Source organism: Sphaerodactylus townsendi, linkage group LG17, assembly GCF_021028975.2.
Source record: "Sphaerodactylus townsendi isolate TG3544 linkage group LG17, MPM_Stown_v2.3, whole genome shotgun sequence".
Classification (NCBI taxonomy): domain Eukaryota; kingdom Metazoa; phylum Chordata; class Lepidosauria; order Squamata; family Sphaerodactylidae; genus Sphaerodactylus; species Sphaerodactylus townsendi.
The window spans coordinates 2724853-2744643 of record NC_059441.1 but is presented as its reverse complement, the minus strand read 5'-3'; the positions used below and the strand labels follow the sequence as shown (position 1 = coordinate 2744643).

General features: G+C 46.0%; 1 protein-coding gene across 1 annotated transcript in view; it reads left to right on the top strand.

The window, feature by feature from the left end:
• The window catches only part of LOC125424663 (immunoglobulin superfamily DCC subclass member 3-like), a 37146-nt gene extending 29263 nt beyond the window's left edge, over positions 1–7883 (top strand). The window contains exon 5 of the mRNA XM_048482077.1: positions 7633–7883. Coding sequence (XP_048338034.1) covers positions 7633–7730 — 98 coding nt within the window. The 3' untranslated portion in view covers positions 7731–7883. The remainder of the gene's footprint in view (positions 1–7632) is intronic.
• Positions 7884–19791: the final 11908 nt, after the last annotated feature.

Sequence of the window (19791 nt, the reverse complement as noted above, 5' to 3'; positions counted from 1 at the left end):
AATAATAATAATAATAATAATAGTAGTAGTAGTAGTAGTAGTAGTAGTAGTAGTAGTAGTAGTAGTAGTAATAATAATAATAATAATAATAATAATAATAATAATAATAATAATAATAATTGCTGCTTGAGTTTTAATGGGTTTAGGTTTTATGTTGTATTGATTTGCTGTTTTGGAAAACAGCCGTGTTGCATAGGAGTCACTCGCTGAGTTCTCTGAGGGATAGAGGCATGACTATAAATGTAACCAATTAATAAATAAATAAAATAACGCCTTCCACTTTTCCTAGCATTATTGTCTTTTCCAGTGGTGTGTAGCTATTTTAAACATAAACTCTACCTAGTTTGAGGGGCAAGGAAAGGAAAGTCAAGGAAGCAGTCATAGTTTCCGGTAAGGGCTATACCGTTTTCCAATTTCCAGCATTTGTTTTTGCTTTGTTGTCTTTGGGAGCCTTTCCCTTCTACCCATCTGCGTTGCTAGTGCTTATGATTCATGTTTTGCCTTTTGCCACTTATAGGCTATTTATATGCAACTGGCACACATATAACAATGAAAATGCACATATTTAACAGTAGGAAAAACCCACCGAAAAACACCATTTGCACAAAGGTTTCATTTGCACAAAGAAGCAGCTAAATTGGAGGGGCGGTTCCTGAGGGATGAGAAATTTTTCAAGATCCCCAGCTTCTGGCAGTAATTCCTCATGAGAAATATATGATAGCTTCCCAGCCAATCAGGGTGCCAATCATAGTTTGAGTCAGTTTCTACAATAGCAATGATTGGGTAGATGCAGTGGGGACAGGGATGGGATGTCACGTTATCTCTTGTGCAAGTATATTTCACGGTCACTGGCATGCACCCAGAGCTCGTCCCTTTCTGTACTTGCGGGCACCTCTGGCATGGTGGGCACAATCACAAAATGGCTGCCACAGGAAGTCAAGCCAGTCACAAAGGGGCTGCCACAACTTAACTTCAGTCACAGTTCTCTCAGAACTCTCTCAGCCCCGCCTACCTCACAAGGTGTCTGTTCTGGAGAGAGGAAGGGAAAGGAGCTTGTAAGTCACCTCGAGTCTCCTTACAGGAGAGAAAGGAGGGGTATAAATCCAAACTCTTCTTCTTTCTTCTTTTAAATTTACATTATTATTTTTTAAAAAATATACATTACCCTGTCTTTTCAAGATATCTTCATATCTAATAACATATTTATAATAAATGCCATGGAAACATTCATTCATTCATTCATTCATTCATTCATTCATTCATTCATTCATTCATTCATTCATTCATTCATTCATTCATTCATTCATTTGGTGTACAAGCTAAAACTTCAATTAAAAGACATCATAAAAACCTTACAAAACAGCATAAAACTAAGAAGAAGAAGAGGAGTTTGGATTTATATCCCCCCTTTCTCTCCTGCAGGAGACTCCAAGGGGCTTACAATCTCCTTGCCCTTCCCCCCTCAAAACAAACACCCTGTGAGGTGGGTGGGGCTGAGAGAGTTCTGAAGAACTGTGACTAGCCCAAGGGCACCCAGCTGGCGTGTGTTGGAGTGCACAGGCGAATCTGAATTCCCCAGATAAGCCTTCACAGCTCAGGCAGCAGAGCGGGGAATCAAACCCGGTTCCTCCAGATCAGAATGCACCTGCTCTTAGCCACTGCTCTTAGCCGCTACGCCACTGCTGCTCCCCCAACTGGAACTAAAATTGGAAATCTACTCATAGACTGCTATACCTAACAGATCGGGTAGCTGAAAGATTCTATGGCCCTACAGCATAGGGAATGGCAACTCACATCAGCAGCAGCCTCCCCCAAAGACCCGGTGGAACAACTCTGTTTTGCAGGCCCTGCGGAACTGTCAGGTTTGCAGGACCCCAGATGAACCCAGGCAGAGTGTTCCCGCCATGTTGGAAGGACCCAGCAGTGTGGTGGGATCAGGGAATTTTAGTAACAGGTTCCCAATAGTGGTGGGATTCCAAACTGGCATTAGCGCCAGTGGGGCTAGTGAGGACATGGCAGAACATGGCTGGGCATTCGGGGAAGCGGGGAGCATTCCTAGGCAGGCTTTGGCAAGGCTACGGCCATTTCATGTGCGGTCCTTGGTAGGGAAAGCAGATGCATGAGGCGCCCAGGCTGCCACCTGCCTTGATTGCACCTCCTGCTAGACTGCTTCAAGAGTTCTGCGGCTGCTGCTGGGAGGTAACTAAGGCCAAAAATCACGTGGCAAAATCACCCGTGGTAACCCCTCTCGGCACACACAAATAAATTAGTAACCTACTCCGGGGAACCTGTGAGAACCACCAGGCACTAAGGGCCTAGCCCAGGTGGAGAGCCAGCTGCATCATGGGGGGCGAGGGACCACCAATGGGAGTAGTTAATTACATTTGGCTGGGAGAAGGGAGTCTCAACTGGTAAAAAAACCCCCCCTTCCCCATGGGTAGCTTTGGGGTGTCCTTTACTGTCACATAAATGAATGAATGAATGATGGCAGAATGCCACCTGCCAGAAAGTGTGCCAGAGTGCGTAACCTCCTAGAAGTTCATCTTTGGGTTCCCCCTGGGGCTACGTTAATTAACAGGGATGGAGAAACAAAGAGCTGCTATTGATCCCTTACGCGGCTGGAGCTTGCTGACAGAGATAAACCCGACAGAATGGATCCCCACTTCCAGTCTTTCTGAGGGCTTGGATTGACTCCGCCAGGCAGGCTTATCGAGACCCCAGCAACCTTGCTCGGCAGAATTGTGACTCTGTTTCAGAAATTGATGCAATTAAGATGTTAGAGCAACCGTTTTCCTTGGAAATCTGCCCCAGCCTGAAGGGGACCAAAGCTAAGCTGCTGGTAGAGAGAGAGAGAGAGAGAGAGAGAGAGGTAGTAGTAGTAGTAGTAGTAGTAGTAGTAGTTAAATTTGATAAACTTCCCACCCCCAAAGGGCTCTGGGCAGTGTACAACAAAACCACAACTAAAACAATGTGCACAATAAATACGTGATAAATAGTTAAAATACATAACTCAGAATAAGCAGCATTCTAAAACCCAGTAAAGACAATATTAGTAGTAGTAGTAGTAGTAGTAGTAGTAGTAGTAGTAGTTTGTATTTCTACTCTGTCTTTCTATCCTATAAGGAGACTCAAGGCAACTGACAAACTCCTTTCCCTTCCTCTCCCCATAACACACATCTTATGAATAGCTTTAAAAGGGGCTTGGACAGATTTATGGAGGAGGAGATCAGTTGCCAATACCAATCTTGATCACCTCTTTGATCACAAGTTACCGTCACCTTAACAGTCCAGGTGCTCAGAACAGCCATGAAGGCCATTGCTTTCACCACCCTCCTGCAAGTGAGGCTCCCAAAGAGGCACCCTGGTGGGCCCTTTCACGAGTAGCAGAGAGCTGGACTAGATGGACTCTGGTCTGATCCAGCTGGCTTGTTCTTATGTTCTTGTGAAGTCAGTGTCCATTCCCTTCCCACTGGACACAGTGTGTAGCAGACTTCCCTCTGTGATACACCTCTGAAGATGCCAGCCACAGATGCAGGCAAAACGTTAGGAACAAGATCCACCAGACCATGACCTCCTGGCCAGGAAGCCCACCACAACCAAGTAAATAAATGGCTTGCCACCTAATGGCACTTTCCACCTCAGAACAGATTATGCCATTTGAAATATTATCTTCTTTTCTGATGATTTCTTTTTCTGATGCTAGGGGCCTTCATGGGTGGCTCTTGCAAGTATGCACATTGTACATGGAATTTGGAGTAAATATATATATATATAAATATACCTGAGCCCCTTGGCCATTTTCTTCCTTCCTGAAAATTGCTTGCTGATCTCCCATGTCCCGATCTGAGATATTCCTAGTGATTAAAATGGAGACATGCCTCTCTTGACAAATGGGAAAACCTGTTTCTGTTAGCATGGTTAGCAAACCACAGACCCGTAGTGCAAGGAATTAGCTGACCCCTGGATCCCCTGCTTGCTCAGAGAGCAAATATCCTTTCTCCTTGGCTGAGATTTGGTTCTGGTGTCTGGTTTTCTGTTCATTTTAATTTCCTTTTCACTGCTAGGGGCAAAAGCCATGCATCAGTGTCTTAGTGGGTCTGTCATTCCAACTGTGACAGACCGAGGGGAAAGTGAACACCATCTTACAGCAGGTTAAGGAACAATGTAGTCACCGCCTGGCTTAATTCCATTTCCAAAATAATTTGTCAGTTGAAAATTTTTTGGAATATATTTGAAAATAGTGGGGAATTTGTAGGAAGGGCACATACCAGCATATGATGTGATTTCCAGCTAAAACCTGAAGTGATGTCTTGGGCACCCTAGGACTGTTTCCGCATGGCGCCATCATACCTGGTTACAACCAGTTTCTTATCATCCAGCTCAGCTTTATTCTGGTTTCTCCCTTTGCACACTGCCCGTTTTATGAAGCATTCCAGTGAAGACTGGGAGGAAATACTCTAGTTTATTTTGCATGAACCTGGGACTTCTGTATTTACATTGAAAGCGTATCTGGGCATGCCCAGTGTCCCACGTTCTGATTGGCCGTTGCTTTTGAGTGGCAGCTTGAATGAACGCCAGGTGGGGAGATCAGGTGGCTGGGCGGGAAAAACAAACTTGTTCTGCTCCCATGGTGCTTGCATGGTAGCAGGCTCACCCCGGGGAGTTTGGAAAATAATCGCCAATTTGGCAATTTTTGAATATTTGGCAATTTTTTGAATAGGGAAATATCGCAGGGCAAACCCACTTTAGGACTGGGAACCGTGCAGGGTATTTCTCTTGCTCAACCCAGGATATTTAGACTGCGTGGAAATGGTCTAGGCTTTGCAAATTTTTACCACAGAGTTTTTGTGAATCCTTCAGCTTCCCATGATAGTACTTTTGTCAAAAGTGACATCAACATGATGCCGCGATGTCTCTCACTCGGGTGCTCTCAGTGGTTGCCAAAAGTTGGTTAGCATTTTGAGGAGCAGATGGATTCCACAGGATAAGGGTCACGTGTGGCTGCCCACTCTAGGTCTTCTTGCTGAGCCGTCCAACTGACTAATTTGGGTTGCCATATGACTGCCCAATGTGGGCAAACCCCTGTCCTTGGTCCTGATTCTCCACCTTCAATAATTGATTCTCCACCTTCCAATAATTTGAAGGAGGTCCCTGATCACCATTGTGCTCACAGGGTAAAGGCAACTGCTGTGACAAAGCATGTTCAGGGCTCCTAGCGCTGTGCTGTCAGTGCATTTGACTTGTGGCAGCTTCTGGTGAGTTAGTTGAGAGAAGAATTTGGATTTATATACCCACCTTTCTGTGTCCTCTAAGGAGACTCAGGTGGCTTACAAGCTCTCCTCCCTTCCCTCTCCCCAACACACACACCTTGTGAGGTAGGTGGGGCTGAGAAGTTCCTGAAGAACTGTGATCAGTCCAAGGTCACCCAGCAGAATGTAGGCGTGAGGAAACACATCTGGTTCACCAGATAAGTCTCTGCCCTCTAGGGCAACCCCGCATGGGATTTTCAAGACAGGAGACGGACAGAGGTGGTTTGCCATTTTCTGGCCGCATGTAACGGCCTTGTTCTTCTTCTTGTTCTTCTCCAGTCCCAAGTACTCACCAGATCTGACTTGCTCAGGCTCACCTGGTCCATCCAGGTTAGGGCTTTAGTGATTACTCTTCTGCAAAGATAGTCCGTGGGGTTCTATATGAGTTCTTCCCTGTTTCCCCGAATATAAGACATCCCCGGAAAATAAGACGTAGTAGAGGTTTTGCTGAAGTGCGAAATATAAGGCATCCCCCCAAAAGTAAGACGTAGCAAAGTTTTTGTTTGGAAGCATGCCCGACGAGCAGAATACAGAAATATAAGACATCCCCTGAAAATAAGACATAGCGCATCTTTGGGAGCAAAAATTAATATAAGACACTGTCTTATATTCGGGGAAACACGGTAGCACCATCTCAAAGGGTGTTTTGATTTCTTTGATGCGTCCAGATCGGATTGCTAGTAGATTTGGCGGCGGGTGTCTTGCAAACCAGCTTGCTTTATCTCTTGCTTTGATAACTCTATGAGGTCACGACTTGATAGCCCTTTTCGCCACGATCTTGCCTCTGAAACACGCCGGCTGCCACCGGTTTTTCCTTCTGGCTTTAGCGGCTGGGTCTGGGGGAAGTTGCAAATGCCTCCTGGCTGAGGTTCTGATGGCAGGCAAGCGGCGAGAAATCTCTCCCACCGATCCCCATTCACTGGTCTTGCCGTCCACTGCAGTATTGGAAAGGGTTGGTGCCGCAGAGGCAGATTTCACCACGTTGAAGGAGGTACCAACTTCTGAGGTATGCACATCCTCAAGAGAAATTGACCTGCTCCATGACAGGGGTCTGCAACCTGCGGCTCTCCAGATGTCCATGGACTACAAATCCCATCAGCCCCTGCCAGCATGCAGGGAACGACGGGATTTGTAGTCCATGAACATCTGGACGTTGTAGTCCATGAACATTTGGAGAGCCGCCGGTTGCAGACCCCTGTGCGTGTGTGATTTCTCCAGGGGAGTATCAACAAGTGATATTTTGGAGAGTGGTCTGGTAGCAGATAAGATGATGTGACATGGCGCTTTGGCCAAAAAGAAAATTTAAAGATAGTTCCTTGGGCCTGATATTTACAGCTGGCTGTCACAGTACAGCTGTTGATGGTCAAGACTCCATGTGACCACTTAAACAAGCAAACTGCAACCAGACGTTGATACTCAGATTGTGCGGTTGTGGGTCACGCCTGGGCTTTTTCATCCCTTGCCACAGTTCACGCAAGCACGCGGGTGCTTAAAATGTCATAAGAACATAAGAACATAAGAACTAGCCTGCTGGATCAGACCAGAGTCCATCAAGTCCAGCACTCTGCTACTCGCAGTGGCCCACCAGGTGCCTTTGGGAGCTCACATACAGGAGGTGAAAGCAATGGCCACCTGCTGCTGCTGCTCCTGAGCACCTGGTCTACTAAGGCATTTGCAATCTGAGATCAAGGAGGATCAAGATTGGTAGCCATAGATCGACTTCTCCTCCATAAATCTGTCCAAGCCCCTTTTAAAGCTATCCAGGTTAGTGGCCGTCACCACCTCCTGTGGCAGCATATTCCAAACACCAATCACACGTTGCGTGAAGAAGTGTTTCCTTTTATTAGTCCTAATTCTTCCCCCCAGCATTTTCAATGAATGTCCCCCTGGTTCTAGTTTTGTGAGAAGTCCCTGGACTTTGGCTTCCCTGCTGGGAATCAAATATCCTGGCCAACGAAAACTGTGCCAGTCGTGAGGGGGAGCTGGAACCCTTTCTTCTGACATCTTGCTGTCTATTTTTGGGGTTGCTTTTAAAAAATAGGTAACGGAAGCATTCCGTCACGGATGTTTCGTTGTCGGGTGATCTGGTCCAGAAACAACTTTGGCCACCTCTTCTGTCGCTTCCATGGTGAGGAAGCCGGCAGTTTGCGTGTTTAATAGCCGCTACGTGGAAATTGCAGCTCACGGAAAGGATGTTTCGGTAGCAGCCACTTCACGTTTATTGGACTTGGGAATTCTCTCTGGGAGACCCAGAGGGAGTTTATCTGACACAGCCCTTTCTCTGCACACACATAAAAAAAGATTTGAAACAATTTGGGCAAAACCACCCCTTCTCCATCTTCAGGAAGAACCAATTTGCAAAGCACTTTTCTCCCTTTTATATCCTTAACTTCCTTTTCTTGCTCTTTGAAATCCCACTGAGATCATGATTGTTAGTTCTGTATTTAAAAAGAGGTTTTTTTGGGGGGGAGGGATTCTAGATATTTTGTAGGACGCTCTGTTTAGCTTTTTAGCCTGTGGCTACTTATACGAGACAAAAAAATATACCTAGAATAAACTAGATCTGGTTCTTCACTTGGCGTGTTGCGTCGTTATTTCCTGTCCGAACCCTAAGGTGCCTTTTTGGCAAAGAAGCACCGCAGATTTTCTCTCTTCCGGCAGCCTGTTTTCTTCAGCGGTCCTGCACGTTATGCCCAGGATTCCTTCTTCTGCAATCGCTTCTAAAAATCCACCAGTGGGCTGCGCTGCTCCACTCCTCGGTTCAGTATTTGCGGCTCCTGGATCATTTTTCCTGCTGCCTTGAAGAAGAAGAGTTGGATTTATATCCCTCCTTTCTCTCCTGTAAGGAGACTCAAAGGGGCTGACAATCTCCTTGCCCTTCCCCCCTCACAACAAACACCCTGCGAGGTAGGTGGGGCTGAGAGAGCTCCAAAGAGGAGGGGGAGTTTGGATTTATATCCCCCCTTTCTCTCCTGCAGGAGACTCAAAGGGGCTGACAATCTCCTTGCCCTTCCCCCCACCCACAACAAACACCCTGTGAGGTTAAGATCACCTACAGAGTTTCCAAGAGTAGAGCAGGAATTCAAACCTGGGTCTACCAGATCCTAGTCTGACACTCTAGAAGAAGAGAAGAGTTTGGATTTATATATCTCCCCTTTCTCTCCTGTAGGAGACTCAAAGGGGTTTACAAACTCCTTTCTCTCCCCTCCCCCCCACAACAAACACCCTGTAAGGTAGGTGGGGCTGCGAGAGCTCCGAAGAACTGTGACTAGACCAAGGTCACCCAGCTGGCGTGTGTGGGAGTGCACAGGCTAACCTGAATTCCCCGGATAAGCCTCCACAGCTCAGGCGGCAGAGCTGGGAATCAAACCCGGTTCCTCCAGATTAGATACACGAGCTCTTAACCTCCTACGCCACTGCTGCTCCTCTGAGCTGTGACTAGCCCAAGGTCACCCAGCCCAAAGAGCTGTGACTAGCCCTAGGTCACCCAGCTGGCATGTATGGGAGTGCACAGGCTAATCTGAATTCCCCAGATAAGCCTCCACAGCTCAGGCGGCAGAGAGGGGAATCCAACCCGGTTCTCCAGATTAGAATCCACCTGCTCTTAACCACTACTGCTCCTGAGTCAGTCACTCACTGCCTGGTTCTAACTGGAGATGCTGAGAACTGAACTTGGGCTATTCTGCACGCCAAGCAGATGAGTCACAGCCCCTCCCCCCCGGAACTGGAAGTGTGCAGCCTATAAAATCTCCCTCACATCACTTGGGAAACCCGGTTCCTCCAGATTAGAGTGCACCTGCTCTTAACCACTACGCCACTGGGGGGCACCCCGGTGGGCATAAAAAGGATGTTCTGGAAGTCAGTTCTCAGAACTGGCTTCTTCTACCCTGTTTCCCCGAATATAAGACATCCCCAGAAAATAAGATGTAGTAGAGGTTTTGCTGAAGTGCGAAATATAAGGCATCCCCCGAAAGTAAGACGTAGCAAAGTTTTTGTTTGGAAGCATGCCCGATGAACAGAACACAGAAAAATAAGACATCCCCTGAAAATAAGACATAGCGCATCTTTGGGAGCAAAAATTAATATAAGACACTGTCTTATATTCGGGGAAACACGGTATGGCCATGCTGTCATCTGTCAATAAAGACCTTTGATTGAAATCACTGAGTGCACAGGCTAATCTAGTTCCCCAGATAAGCCTCCACAGCTCAAGCAGCAGAGCGGGGAATCAAACCCGGTTCCTCCAGATTGGAGTACACCTGCTCTTAACCACTACGCCACTGCTGCTCTTGCTGCCTATAGGCTGCTTATCACTAACTTGGAAACTCCAATTGTGGATATAACCAGGACCTCCAATGCCCTCTTTTCCTCCGCCATGGTTCTGACATCTAGTCCAGGTCACCCCGCTGCCCACCTTTGGTTTGCCATTGGGGGAAATGACCACCTGTGTGAGAAACAGAATCCCAGGAGAACTGAAGAAGAAGAAGAAGAGTTTGGATTTGTATCCCCCCTTTCTCTCCTGCAGGAGACTCAAAGGGGCTTACAATCTCCTTGCCCTTCCCCCCTCACAACAAACACCCTGTGAGGTAGGTCGGGCTGAGAGAGCTCCGAGAAGCTGTGACTAGCCCAAGGTCACCCAGCTGGCGTGTGTGGGAGTGTACAGGCTAATCTGAATTCCCCAGAGAAGCCTCCACAGCTCAGGCGGCAGAGCGGAGAATCAAACCCGGTTCCTCCAGATTAGATACACGAGCTCTTAACCTCCTACGCCACTGCTGCTCACTGAGCGCGTTGTCACGTGTTGTGTGAGTTTCCCCCCAAAGCCAGGGCCAGATGAACCGCTGAGCCAACTGAGGCCATCACTAAGGGTGCTAGATTTTAAAAGTTCTTCTCTTGGCTTAAAGAGGAGCCTGCTTTTAAAACCGGCATATCTATCGGCTCTGGTTTTCTAAAGCTGCCATGACGATAGAACGTTGGAGGGCTTCTCTGTTTTAATGTTTGCATTGAAAATGAACCTTCTCGTTTTTCCGTCTGACGGGGAAGCACCAAAGTGATAGTTCTCACAGAGTACCTACAGCCGGCCCTGCCTGCATCTATCTTAGGGATGATTTGAGGAGTGTATTGTCGAAGGCTTTCACACCCAGAGAGATTTTCCAAACCTTGAAAAGTAGACTTCTAGAACAGGAATATCATATCTTGTTGGGGCAAGCAAATAAATCATGCTCACCCCTCTCTGTCAGAATAATACCGGAACAGGGGCACATAGCCAAATATCTTGAATTATGCTGAGCACTGAACTTCGGTGGGGACTTTCGGTAGAACAAGAGCGCTCCATTAAACGGGCGTCGAGAAGTTCTGATTTCTTTCAGAACTCACTGAAACTGGGCTCAAGAGTGGAGGCTACAAGAAAGTTCAAGAGTTCCTTGGGCTTAGAAGAGGCGGTGAAACTCTTGAGGAGAAACTAGGGAGGAACCAAGAGAGGCAGTGAGAGGGCAGTGAGAGCCTTCTCCATTTCTCCATTCTCAACAGAAAAACTTGGGAGGCTGCGCTGCACAAAAAACCGTGAGTCGCCAGCAGCCAGCCAGGAGGCGGGAGTTTGAAACTTGAAGCGTGGCTGATGCGTCTCAACCCTCCCCAGCTTCTGGCTCTTACCAGCATACTGACATACCAACTCAAGTGATTGAAGCAGCTTCGGTTCCCCATCCCAAGGCAGGAAGGCTCAGCAAAACTGCTGCATTGCTTTCCTGATGTGGTGTGGATGTTTTGTGTTTTATGTTTTTTTGTGTTGTGTTTTCCTGCTTCTTTAAACATGCTAGGTGGAGCAAGGGAGTTTTTTATAGTCGGCAAAGTCTTAATGCAAATTGGGCTGAAATGTGAAATGAAGCCGCAGGCGATTTCATGCGCCTTCAATATATACGGCAGGGCAGCTAGGACCCTGGGAACCCCTGGATTACAATTCCTGGTAGGAGGCTGAGACGAAGGCCTTGGACAGAAGGAGAAAGAGAGGGTGCCGGGCTGGTGTTTTACTAAGCTGGGAAGGTATCCAATTCGAGTCTGCGCTTCCAAGCATTTTTGCTTACCCAATGCCGCGATCTCTTAACAACAAAATGGATGAACTGGAGCTGGACTGTGAAGAGCAGGTTGCTTAAAGAACAGCTGTGTTTGTGAGTACAGAAATACGAAGCGCAATCACACATTCCTGATCGGCAGTTGAACTATCTGGCTTCACTTCTTTCCGGCAGGACAGAAGCAGTAAAGATTCACAAAGCAAGCTGAAAGGGGGGTTTAAATCTCTATGTGAACAAAAGCTGGTGCACTAATGCAAAAGCATCACGGTCACTGCTCAAAGGATTTGCAGAAGTATGACTGTTAGATGTAGACCCATATATACTGCCACGGGAGTTCAGTGTGGTTATCATCATTTATTGCCACATTCCACCTGATACCTAATGCTACCATGGCTTTTGAGCTCTCTGTACAACATTGTTGACAACCAGCAGAAAAAAACATCCTGATGCTGTTGTGCTCATTATAGGAGGAGACTTTAATCATACTAATTTAGAAAACAGTGCTCCCTAAACTCCAGCATGTTAGGTGCCCTCTGAGAGGATCAATACATTGGATAAAGTGTATATAACGATGGGATGCCACCACAAGGTACAATTACCACACTTGGGTCAGTCAGACCATTTGTCACTGTTTCACAGCGCCAGCATATATTCCACTTGGGAGGCGGAAGGTGTTACCTGTAATAAAGACTGTGAATCACGGCACCGATGAGTGCCTCGAACTACTTCAAGATTGTTTGAGACAACAAATTGGGATGTTTCACACCACCCAGATCTGGAAGAGTATACCCACTGCTGTTCTGAGTTATATCACCTACTGCACGAACACTCTTACTGTGGATAAAGCATCGGTTTACTCAACCATAAGCCCTGGATGACAACGGAGGTTCAGCGACTTTTGCATGACAGGAATATTGCTTTCAGATCTGGTGATGAGGCAAATACAGTGCGGCTGAGAGCCAGTCTCAAGAATTAGACAAGCCAAGATGAGTTATAAGAGAAAATTGAGGATTATTTTAATAATAATAACAACATGAGGCGGGTGTGGCAGGATTCAACAAATCACCAATCATAAACCAACCAATGACATCTCTGTAGATGGAAGTTCTAACTGTACTATACAGCGAGCAGCTAAATCACTTTTTTTTTGCCCGGCTTTGAAACAGGTTTATCAGAAGGGAGATGACACAACCACCACTAGGTGATTGCAGCTCACACCTCACTCTGTATGGAGGAACATGAGGTGAGGCAAGTTTGAGACTGTAGATCAAAGAACTGCTGGACGGGATGGTATTCGATGCGGTGTTAAAGGAATGCGCTAACCAACTGGCTGGTGTTTTTACTGGGATCTTTAATCGATCTCTATCCCAGTCCACCATCCCATCTTGTTTGAAAGCTTCCACCATTGTTCCACTACCAAAGAGATTTCCTGCTGACAATGCTGGGATTATAGACCAGTGGCACTCATGTAGAGATGACGAAGAGCTAGTCCATAAAATAGTAGTTCTTACCTTCCAGATACATTTGATAAACTTATCCAGTTAAGCATATCGGACCTAATAGATCACGGAGGACGCCATTGCCATTAGCCTCACACTGCTTTGGCCGCGTGGAACATCAAAATTGTAATGCGAAGATGCTGCGGACTTTAGTTCGCATTAGCCTAATCTACGCCACAAAGACTGGTGTGAGCTTCGTGGATCTTGGACTCTCACATTCAATCTGTTTGTGGATTGGGACTTCTTTGTCTGGGCGTTCCCAGAAGGTTAGGCAGGAAATCAGGTTTCCCTCAGTTCTTACTCTAAATATGGGAAGCGCCACAGAATAATGTTGAGTCCTTTACTGTTCACCCTTTATACATATGACTGTACTCCTGTCTATCATGAAGTAACACCATTATCAAATTTGCTGATGACCCTGCTTGGTGGTGGGGGCTCATCTCTGGAGAGGATAAAGTCTGCCTACTTCGGAGATGAAAGTGGACGGCTGCTCTCATGGTGCCAGGAAAATAACCTGGTTCTTAACACTAACAAGACAAAGGAGCTCATAGTGGACTATAGAAGGAATAGCTCCGAAATTCAGCCCTTGACTATAAATGGAGATCAAATTAGGCCCGGGTGGCTAGTTTTAAATTTCACCAAGTTATGATTAGAAGGACGGCCTGGTATTACAGAGACTGCCTTGATGGTTAAGAAAGACCCAGCAAAGGCTGTACTCTGGAACTTTTTTAAGGGAAGCCAACAACTAAGATGGAAAACTTCTGGTGTCCTTTTACAGCTGTGCTATAAGAGTGTCTTAACCCTGCATCTGTGTATGGTTCTCCAGTTGCACAGTGGCGAGAATGGAAAAGCTCCAAGGTGATCACACTGCTGCACAAGGATTATCGGCTGCCCTCTTCCCTCCTTGGAAGAAATCTATAATTCCGAAGCTAAATAAAGCCCAAAAAATATTCTGAGGACCCGTCTCATCAACACACTCTCTTTTCAAACTGTTACCATCTGGCAGACGATACAGGGCTCTCAGAACTAGGACAAAGAGGCTTAGAGACAGCTTCTACTCTAGAGCTGTGGCTATGCTAAACTCCGCTGCTTCATATTGATGTATTTGGGGCTGTGTAGGGATGGGTGGAGGGCAGTGAGGATGATGTATGAGTCTGAAATTGTGTGCATCGAGGAATGCTGCTGTAAATTTCGTTGTGCGTGCACAATGACAATAAAATGCTTATGCTTATGCTTATGCTTATGCTTATGCTTATGCTTATGCTTATGCTTATGCTTAACAGAGATGGATTATCACAAGGGCCAGATCCAATACCTTCCCATCGGCCATTACAAAGGGTCATTACTTATCCATCCCTCTCCAGGATCGGGTCTGTCCACACTGTAGAAATCAAGTGGAGACTCTTGCTCACATTATTCTTGACTGTCCGAGATATGGGGGCATCAGGAATTTCTCTCCCAGGCTGGCCCTAGACAAATCTGAAAGTGACTCTGACTGTTCTGTTGTGGAGCTTCTGTTAAATAACACAGATATCATGCTCTTGGAAAAAGTAGCAAAATGTCTTTTACAAGTGACAGAACTTTCTAAGTAATGTATACTGCTATATACAGTCTTCCTGTCTGTGCTTTGAATGTACTCTTGATTTGTATTTCAAAAATGCTCTAGAACCTATTTTTAAATGCCAAATAAAGGTTGTTGTTGTTGTTGTTGTTGTTGCTTTCACGGCCGGATTCAACTGGTTGTGGTGGGTTTTCCGGGCTGTGTGGCTGTGGTCAGGTGGATCTTGTTCCTAACGTTTCGCCTGCATCTGTGGCTGGCGTCTTCAGAGGTGTATCACAGAGGGGAGTCTGTTACACACTGTGTCCAGAGAGGAGGAAATATTTGGGGTATATATTGTCCATATATACACCCTGGGACATGGACAATATATACCCCATCCTAACAATCACCACTATCTTTAAGAGTGCAATGTCAACATTGGCCCAAATAAACTCAAAAATACACACATTGCACTCTGGCTGTGTCTAATCTTATATATTAATCTTATATATAATTGAACAACTTAACACTTCTATTTGTATTTACATTTCCTTATTTCTCTGACAAAGTTCTTAAAGATACAGCATAAGTCTTCCAAAGAAGACTTAAGTCCAAAGAAGACATAAGTCTTCCAAACGGAAGGCAGCGATGGGAGCGGGCAACTCTTAACAGAGAGCCAATATACCCATTAGAAGCCTCAAAGAACTGATGGAAGTTGTTTGAACATACTGGCATACTGAGGAAGACGCACGAAAAACGTTCTATATGCGCGAGACGTTTCTACGTAGAACCTACAGAATTGATATATGGACTATATGGAACTGAAGCTTTGTTTCTGAACAAAGAATTGAATGGACTAAGTGATTATTTATGTTTAGTTATAAGAGTTGGAAGACTTATGCTGTATCTTTAAGAACTTTGTCAGAGAAATAAGGAAATGTAAATACAAATAGAAGTGTTAAGTTGTTCAATTATATATAAGATTAAGATATAAGATATAAGACACAGCCAGAGTGCAACGTGTGTATTTCAATATATACCCCAAACATTTCCTTCTCTCTGGACTAGAAAAAGGGAGAAAATGCTAGAAAAACAAGTAGGAATCAGGAATAGGACTAGAAGGGAAGGGCTGTGAAATTAATGCTGGAGAGATGCTGGAAATTGCCTACATTTAAAAGGGTGGTGGGGGAGAGACCCCTAAAATGTGTGAAAATAAATTCATCTGGTAGTCAAAAATAACTGCTATAATTTTCTTGAGCGTATATTTTTATGGCCGCCTTGTGGGGCACGTCGTAAAGATGGGAGATTTATAGCTGGCTTGTGAGTAGAAGGAATGAAAGGCCCCGAGGTGGAGCGGCTCCTGTGAATGGCGGTTACTGCGCCTTAAATGGCTTTTAAATGTTTTATGGGAGGTGTCGTGAGACGAAGGAGACCCGGGTGGATCAAAACAGTCAGGTTCAAACGGCCCGTTTGCCACAGGCTCTGCCGTGCTCCTCCGTGATCTCTGAAAGCCCTTCTTAGCCCAGTCCCGCAACAATAAACAGATGTGGAAAAGGGGATCTCACAATCAGAAGCAACGCAGCAATCTGGTGAGAGGGGCCCTTTCCTAAAACTCTGCTCAGAATGAACATAAACAGTGCACCGCTGAATAAGATCACTCATCCGTCTGATCCGAATCCGGGCGCTTTCTGCACGAATCATCTGAAACATTTCTAAAACGTTTTCACTCCCCCTCCTTTACCACGGTGTACGCCAACACTCACACCCTCAAAATGACCCGTGGCCACAGTTAACCTGATTTCTCCTTTGCTTATTTTTTGCTAGTGAGCAGCAGTGGCATAGGAGGTTAAGAGCTCGTGTATCTAATCTGGAGGAACCGGGTTTGATTCCCCGCTCTGCCGCTTGAGCTGTGGAGGCTTATCTGGGGACTTCAGATTAGCCTGTGCACTCCCACACACGCCAGCTGGGTGACCTTGGGCTAGTCACAGTTCTTCGGAGCTCTCTCAGCCCCACCTACCTCACAGGGTGTTTGTTGTGAGGGGGGGAAGGGCAAGGAGATTGTAAGCCCCTTTGAGTCTCCTGCAGGAGAGAAAGGGGGGATATAAATCCAAACTCTTCTTCTTCTTCTCTATGGTGGCCATATTACATCCACCAGCAGGCAGACCAATCTTGCTACAGTGATCCATGCAACGGTCACCTCTAGACTACTGCAACTCGCTCTCTGCAGGGCTACCCTTGGCCCCGCTCTGGAAACTTCAGCTGGTGCATAATGCAGCCATGTTAGATCCTTATTGGGACCCTGTTGTTACCGAAGCGTGGGCAGCAATAACATTGAAGCCACAACATTCAAATTGAAAATAAAAGAAGGTTTTGATGCAGTCGAGCAGAGTTCCACCTTCCCAAATGTCCCAGTGTAACCCCCATGCTCAGAATGGGTTGACCCAGAAAGGGGTGGAGACTCAAAGCTGCAGAGCTCATGTAGTTTGGAGGAGACAAGGCTACCAGACTCGGACCTTGATTTCTATAAGCCCTTAACACCTTGTTAAGGGTTCTTTTTGTGGTTGTAATGGGTGAGAGTTCTCCTGGAAACCTTCATCATGTTGAATCCTGTTCACCAAGCCCTTGGAGTCTTCAGGAGCCAACCCACTTGCAAAGAAGAATTGGACTTGGCAGTATCGGTAGACTGTAAATATAAGGACTTGAAAATGCAACCTGAACAGGACCTTGAAGTGTGATGTTAAATGTTGATGTTATATGTTAAGAAAGTAAACCATTTTGTTTTTAAAAATCGTTGTTGGAAACTCAGTCCAAGTTCTTCCCCACAGAACCCACAAGATAGAGGTTACACCAGCAATTCCAACATCCATGTTGGGAAACCCTGCCTCCTGTGCCAATGTACTGAAGCATCTTCAAAACGGCACAAGTGGCACGTGAGGAAAAGGCTGTACTTAAGAACAGTACTCCAAGTGCGGTCGCACCACTGCTTTATATAAGGGCATGACAATCTTTGCAGTTTTATTATCAATTCCTTTCCTAATGATCCCCAGCATAGAGTTTGCCTCAGGACTGGGTTTATTCCAGAGCCCGAAGGCTGCACATCTATCCATAAAAACATCACTTCTCGACAGCTAATCTATTTTTTGTGTGGCTCAGTTTTAAGTAATTCATGCAGAATTGGGAACGGGAAATGATGGCTCTGCTTGGGACGACATTCCTGTCTCTCGGGCCTGCAGCTGATGCATTAGCGTGAAGGCGAAGTTTCCTTGCAGATGTTTATTCAGCATTAACCACCATCAGAGCAGCCAATCCTACGGGGGCTCCGTTCCTCCTTTTACATCTGCAAATAAGCTCACAGGCTTTCCCTGTCCGACACAAACGATTTTCCATGAGTTCTTCTCGGCTGGGTTAAAAACTGCCTGGATACTTGTGCGTTTTCCAGAAAACGGGCTTGCTGCCACGCTCTGGCAAATGCACAAATCAAGGTGGAGATGCAGATTTTTTAAAAATCAGATATAAAGGGGCAGAGCTGTGCACTAAAAAAATTAAATTCGGAATTGCGACTATCTGTAGGTACAGAATCGCAACTACAGTGGAACCTCGGTTTTCATCGGTTTCGGTTTTCATCGATTTTTTTTCAGTGAAAAATTTGTCTCGCTTTTCATCGATTTGCCTCAGTTTTGATTGATTTGCAGTAAGGTGTAAGGGTTTGTGGAGAAAAATCACCCGGACAAAGCTGTTGCGGGCCGTGTCTGCAACTTGTTTAATGACAACGTCTTGCCCCATTTCAGACAAATCTTAAACAGGCTTCAGAAACAGACCTCTTTGGACAGCTTTCTGGTGCAACATTGGTCCACTGGCTCTAAACCTGGTCCTAGTGTTATTGTTTGTTACTGTTTTCAGCTTTAAACACTTATGTTTATTCACCAAAGATGTGTTTTCGGTATGTTTTTTGGAGTGCCTAGAACGGATTAATTGGATTTACGCTGATTCCTAAGGAGAAGTTTGCCTCGGTTTTCATCGGTTTCGGTTTTCATCGATTCTTTTCGGACGGATTACCAACAGAAACCGAGGTTCCGCTGTATCTTCTGGTTTGTTGAGCAGAGACATGGATTTGAGGGAAGCTTGTGATCCAGAACTCTTGTCGATGCTTTTGCCAAAGTTGGAAACCAAAAGATGGTTTCCCAAGTGATGTGAGGGAGATTTTATAGGCTGCACACTTCCAGTTCCAGGGGGGAGGGGCTGTGACTCATCTGCTTGGCGTGCGGAATAGCCCAAGTTTAGTTCTCAGCATCTCCAGTTAAAACCAGGCAGTAAGTGACTGACTCAGGAGCAGTAGTGGTTAAGAGCAGGTGCATTCTAATCTGGAGAACTGGGTTTGATTCCCCGCTCTGCCGCCTGAGCTGTGGAGGCTTATCTGGGGGATTCAGATTAGCCTGTGCACTCCCACACACGCCAGCTGGGTGACCTTGGGCTAGTCACAGTTCTTCAGAGCTCTCTCAGCCCCACCCACCTCACAGGGTGTTTGTTGTGAGGGGGGAAGGGAAAGGAGTTTGTCAGCCCCTTTGAGTCTCCTACAGGAGAGAAAGGGGGGATATAAATCCAAACTCTTCTTCTTCAGCAGTTATTATGGTCACAGACTAGCACAAGGTAGATAAAATACAACCAATTAAAAGAAGATATATTAAGACTAAATATGTATCTAAAAGAATGTTCTGGGGGAAAATGGAACTCAAGAAAGGTATGGGAACATAAAGGAAATGGGACAAGAAGGTATATATCAAAAGGGGGGGAAAGTTTAAAACTTTTTTAAAAGGGTAGGCAAAAGGGAACAATATAGTTGGCAAATAGAAGACTTTGACTATCCAGTCACAGTGAACTCTAATAAGACAACTTTAATATTTGTTAAGCCTGATTTATAGCACAGGCCATCCCACAACATGCTTCAAAACCTGGCAACACCGTACGTTATATCAGGATTGGTGTCTGTAAGCAGCACAGAAGTACAAAATTGTTCTGTGTGACCTGGAAATCTATACAGCAGCAGTGAGATAAAACTAAGATATTGTCATGCCCAGTCATCATGGTGGTGGTGGTGGTGGCGGCGGCGGCTGTGGTGGTGGTGGTGGACTGTCCCGCCAAAAGCGGGACGTCTGGTCAGCCTGGCATAGGACAGAACTGTCTCTCTCTCTTTCTCCTGCCCTCTATTCAGTGGCATATTTGCCTAGGGACAAGGGGTACCCTCTGTCCCCAGACGCCACTAATCGGGGCACGTGGGTCGTAAAATCTGCCCCCCACGTGACCAGGAAGATGGCAAGGTGGCAGGAAGTCCTGCTGCCTCGTCATCAGGTGGCCTCGACCCCACCCATGTCATCGTCGAC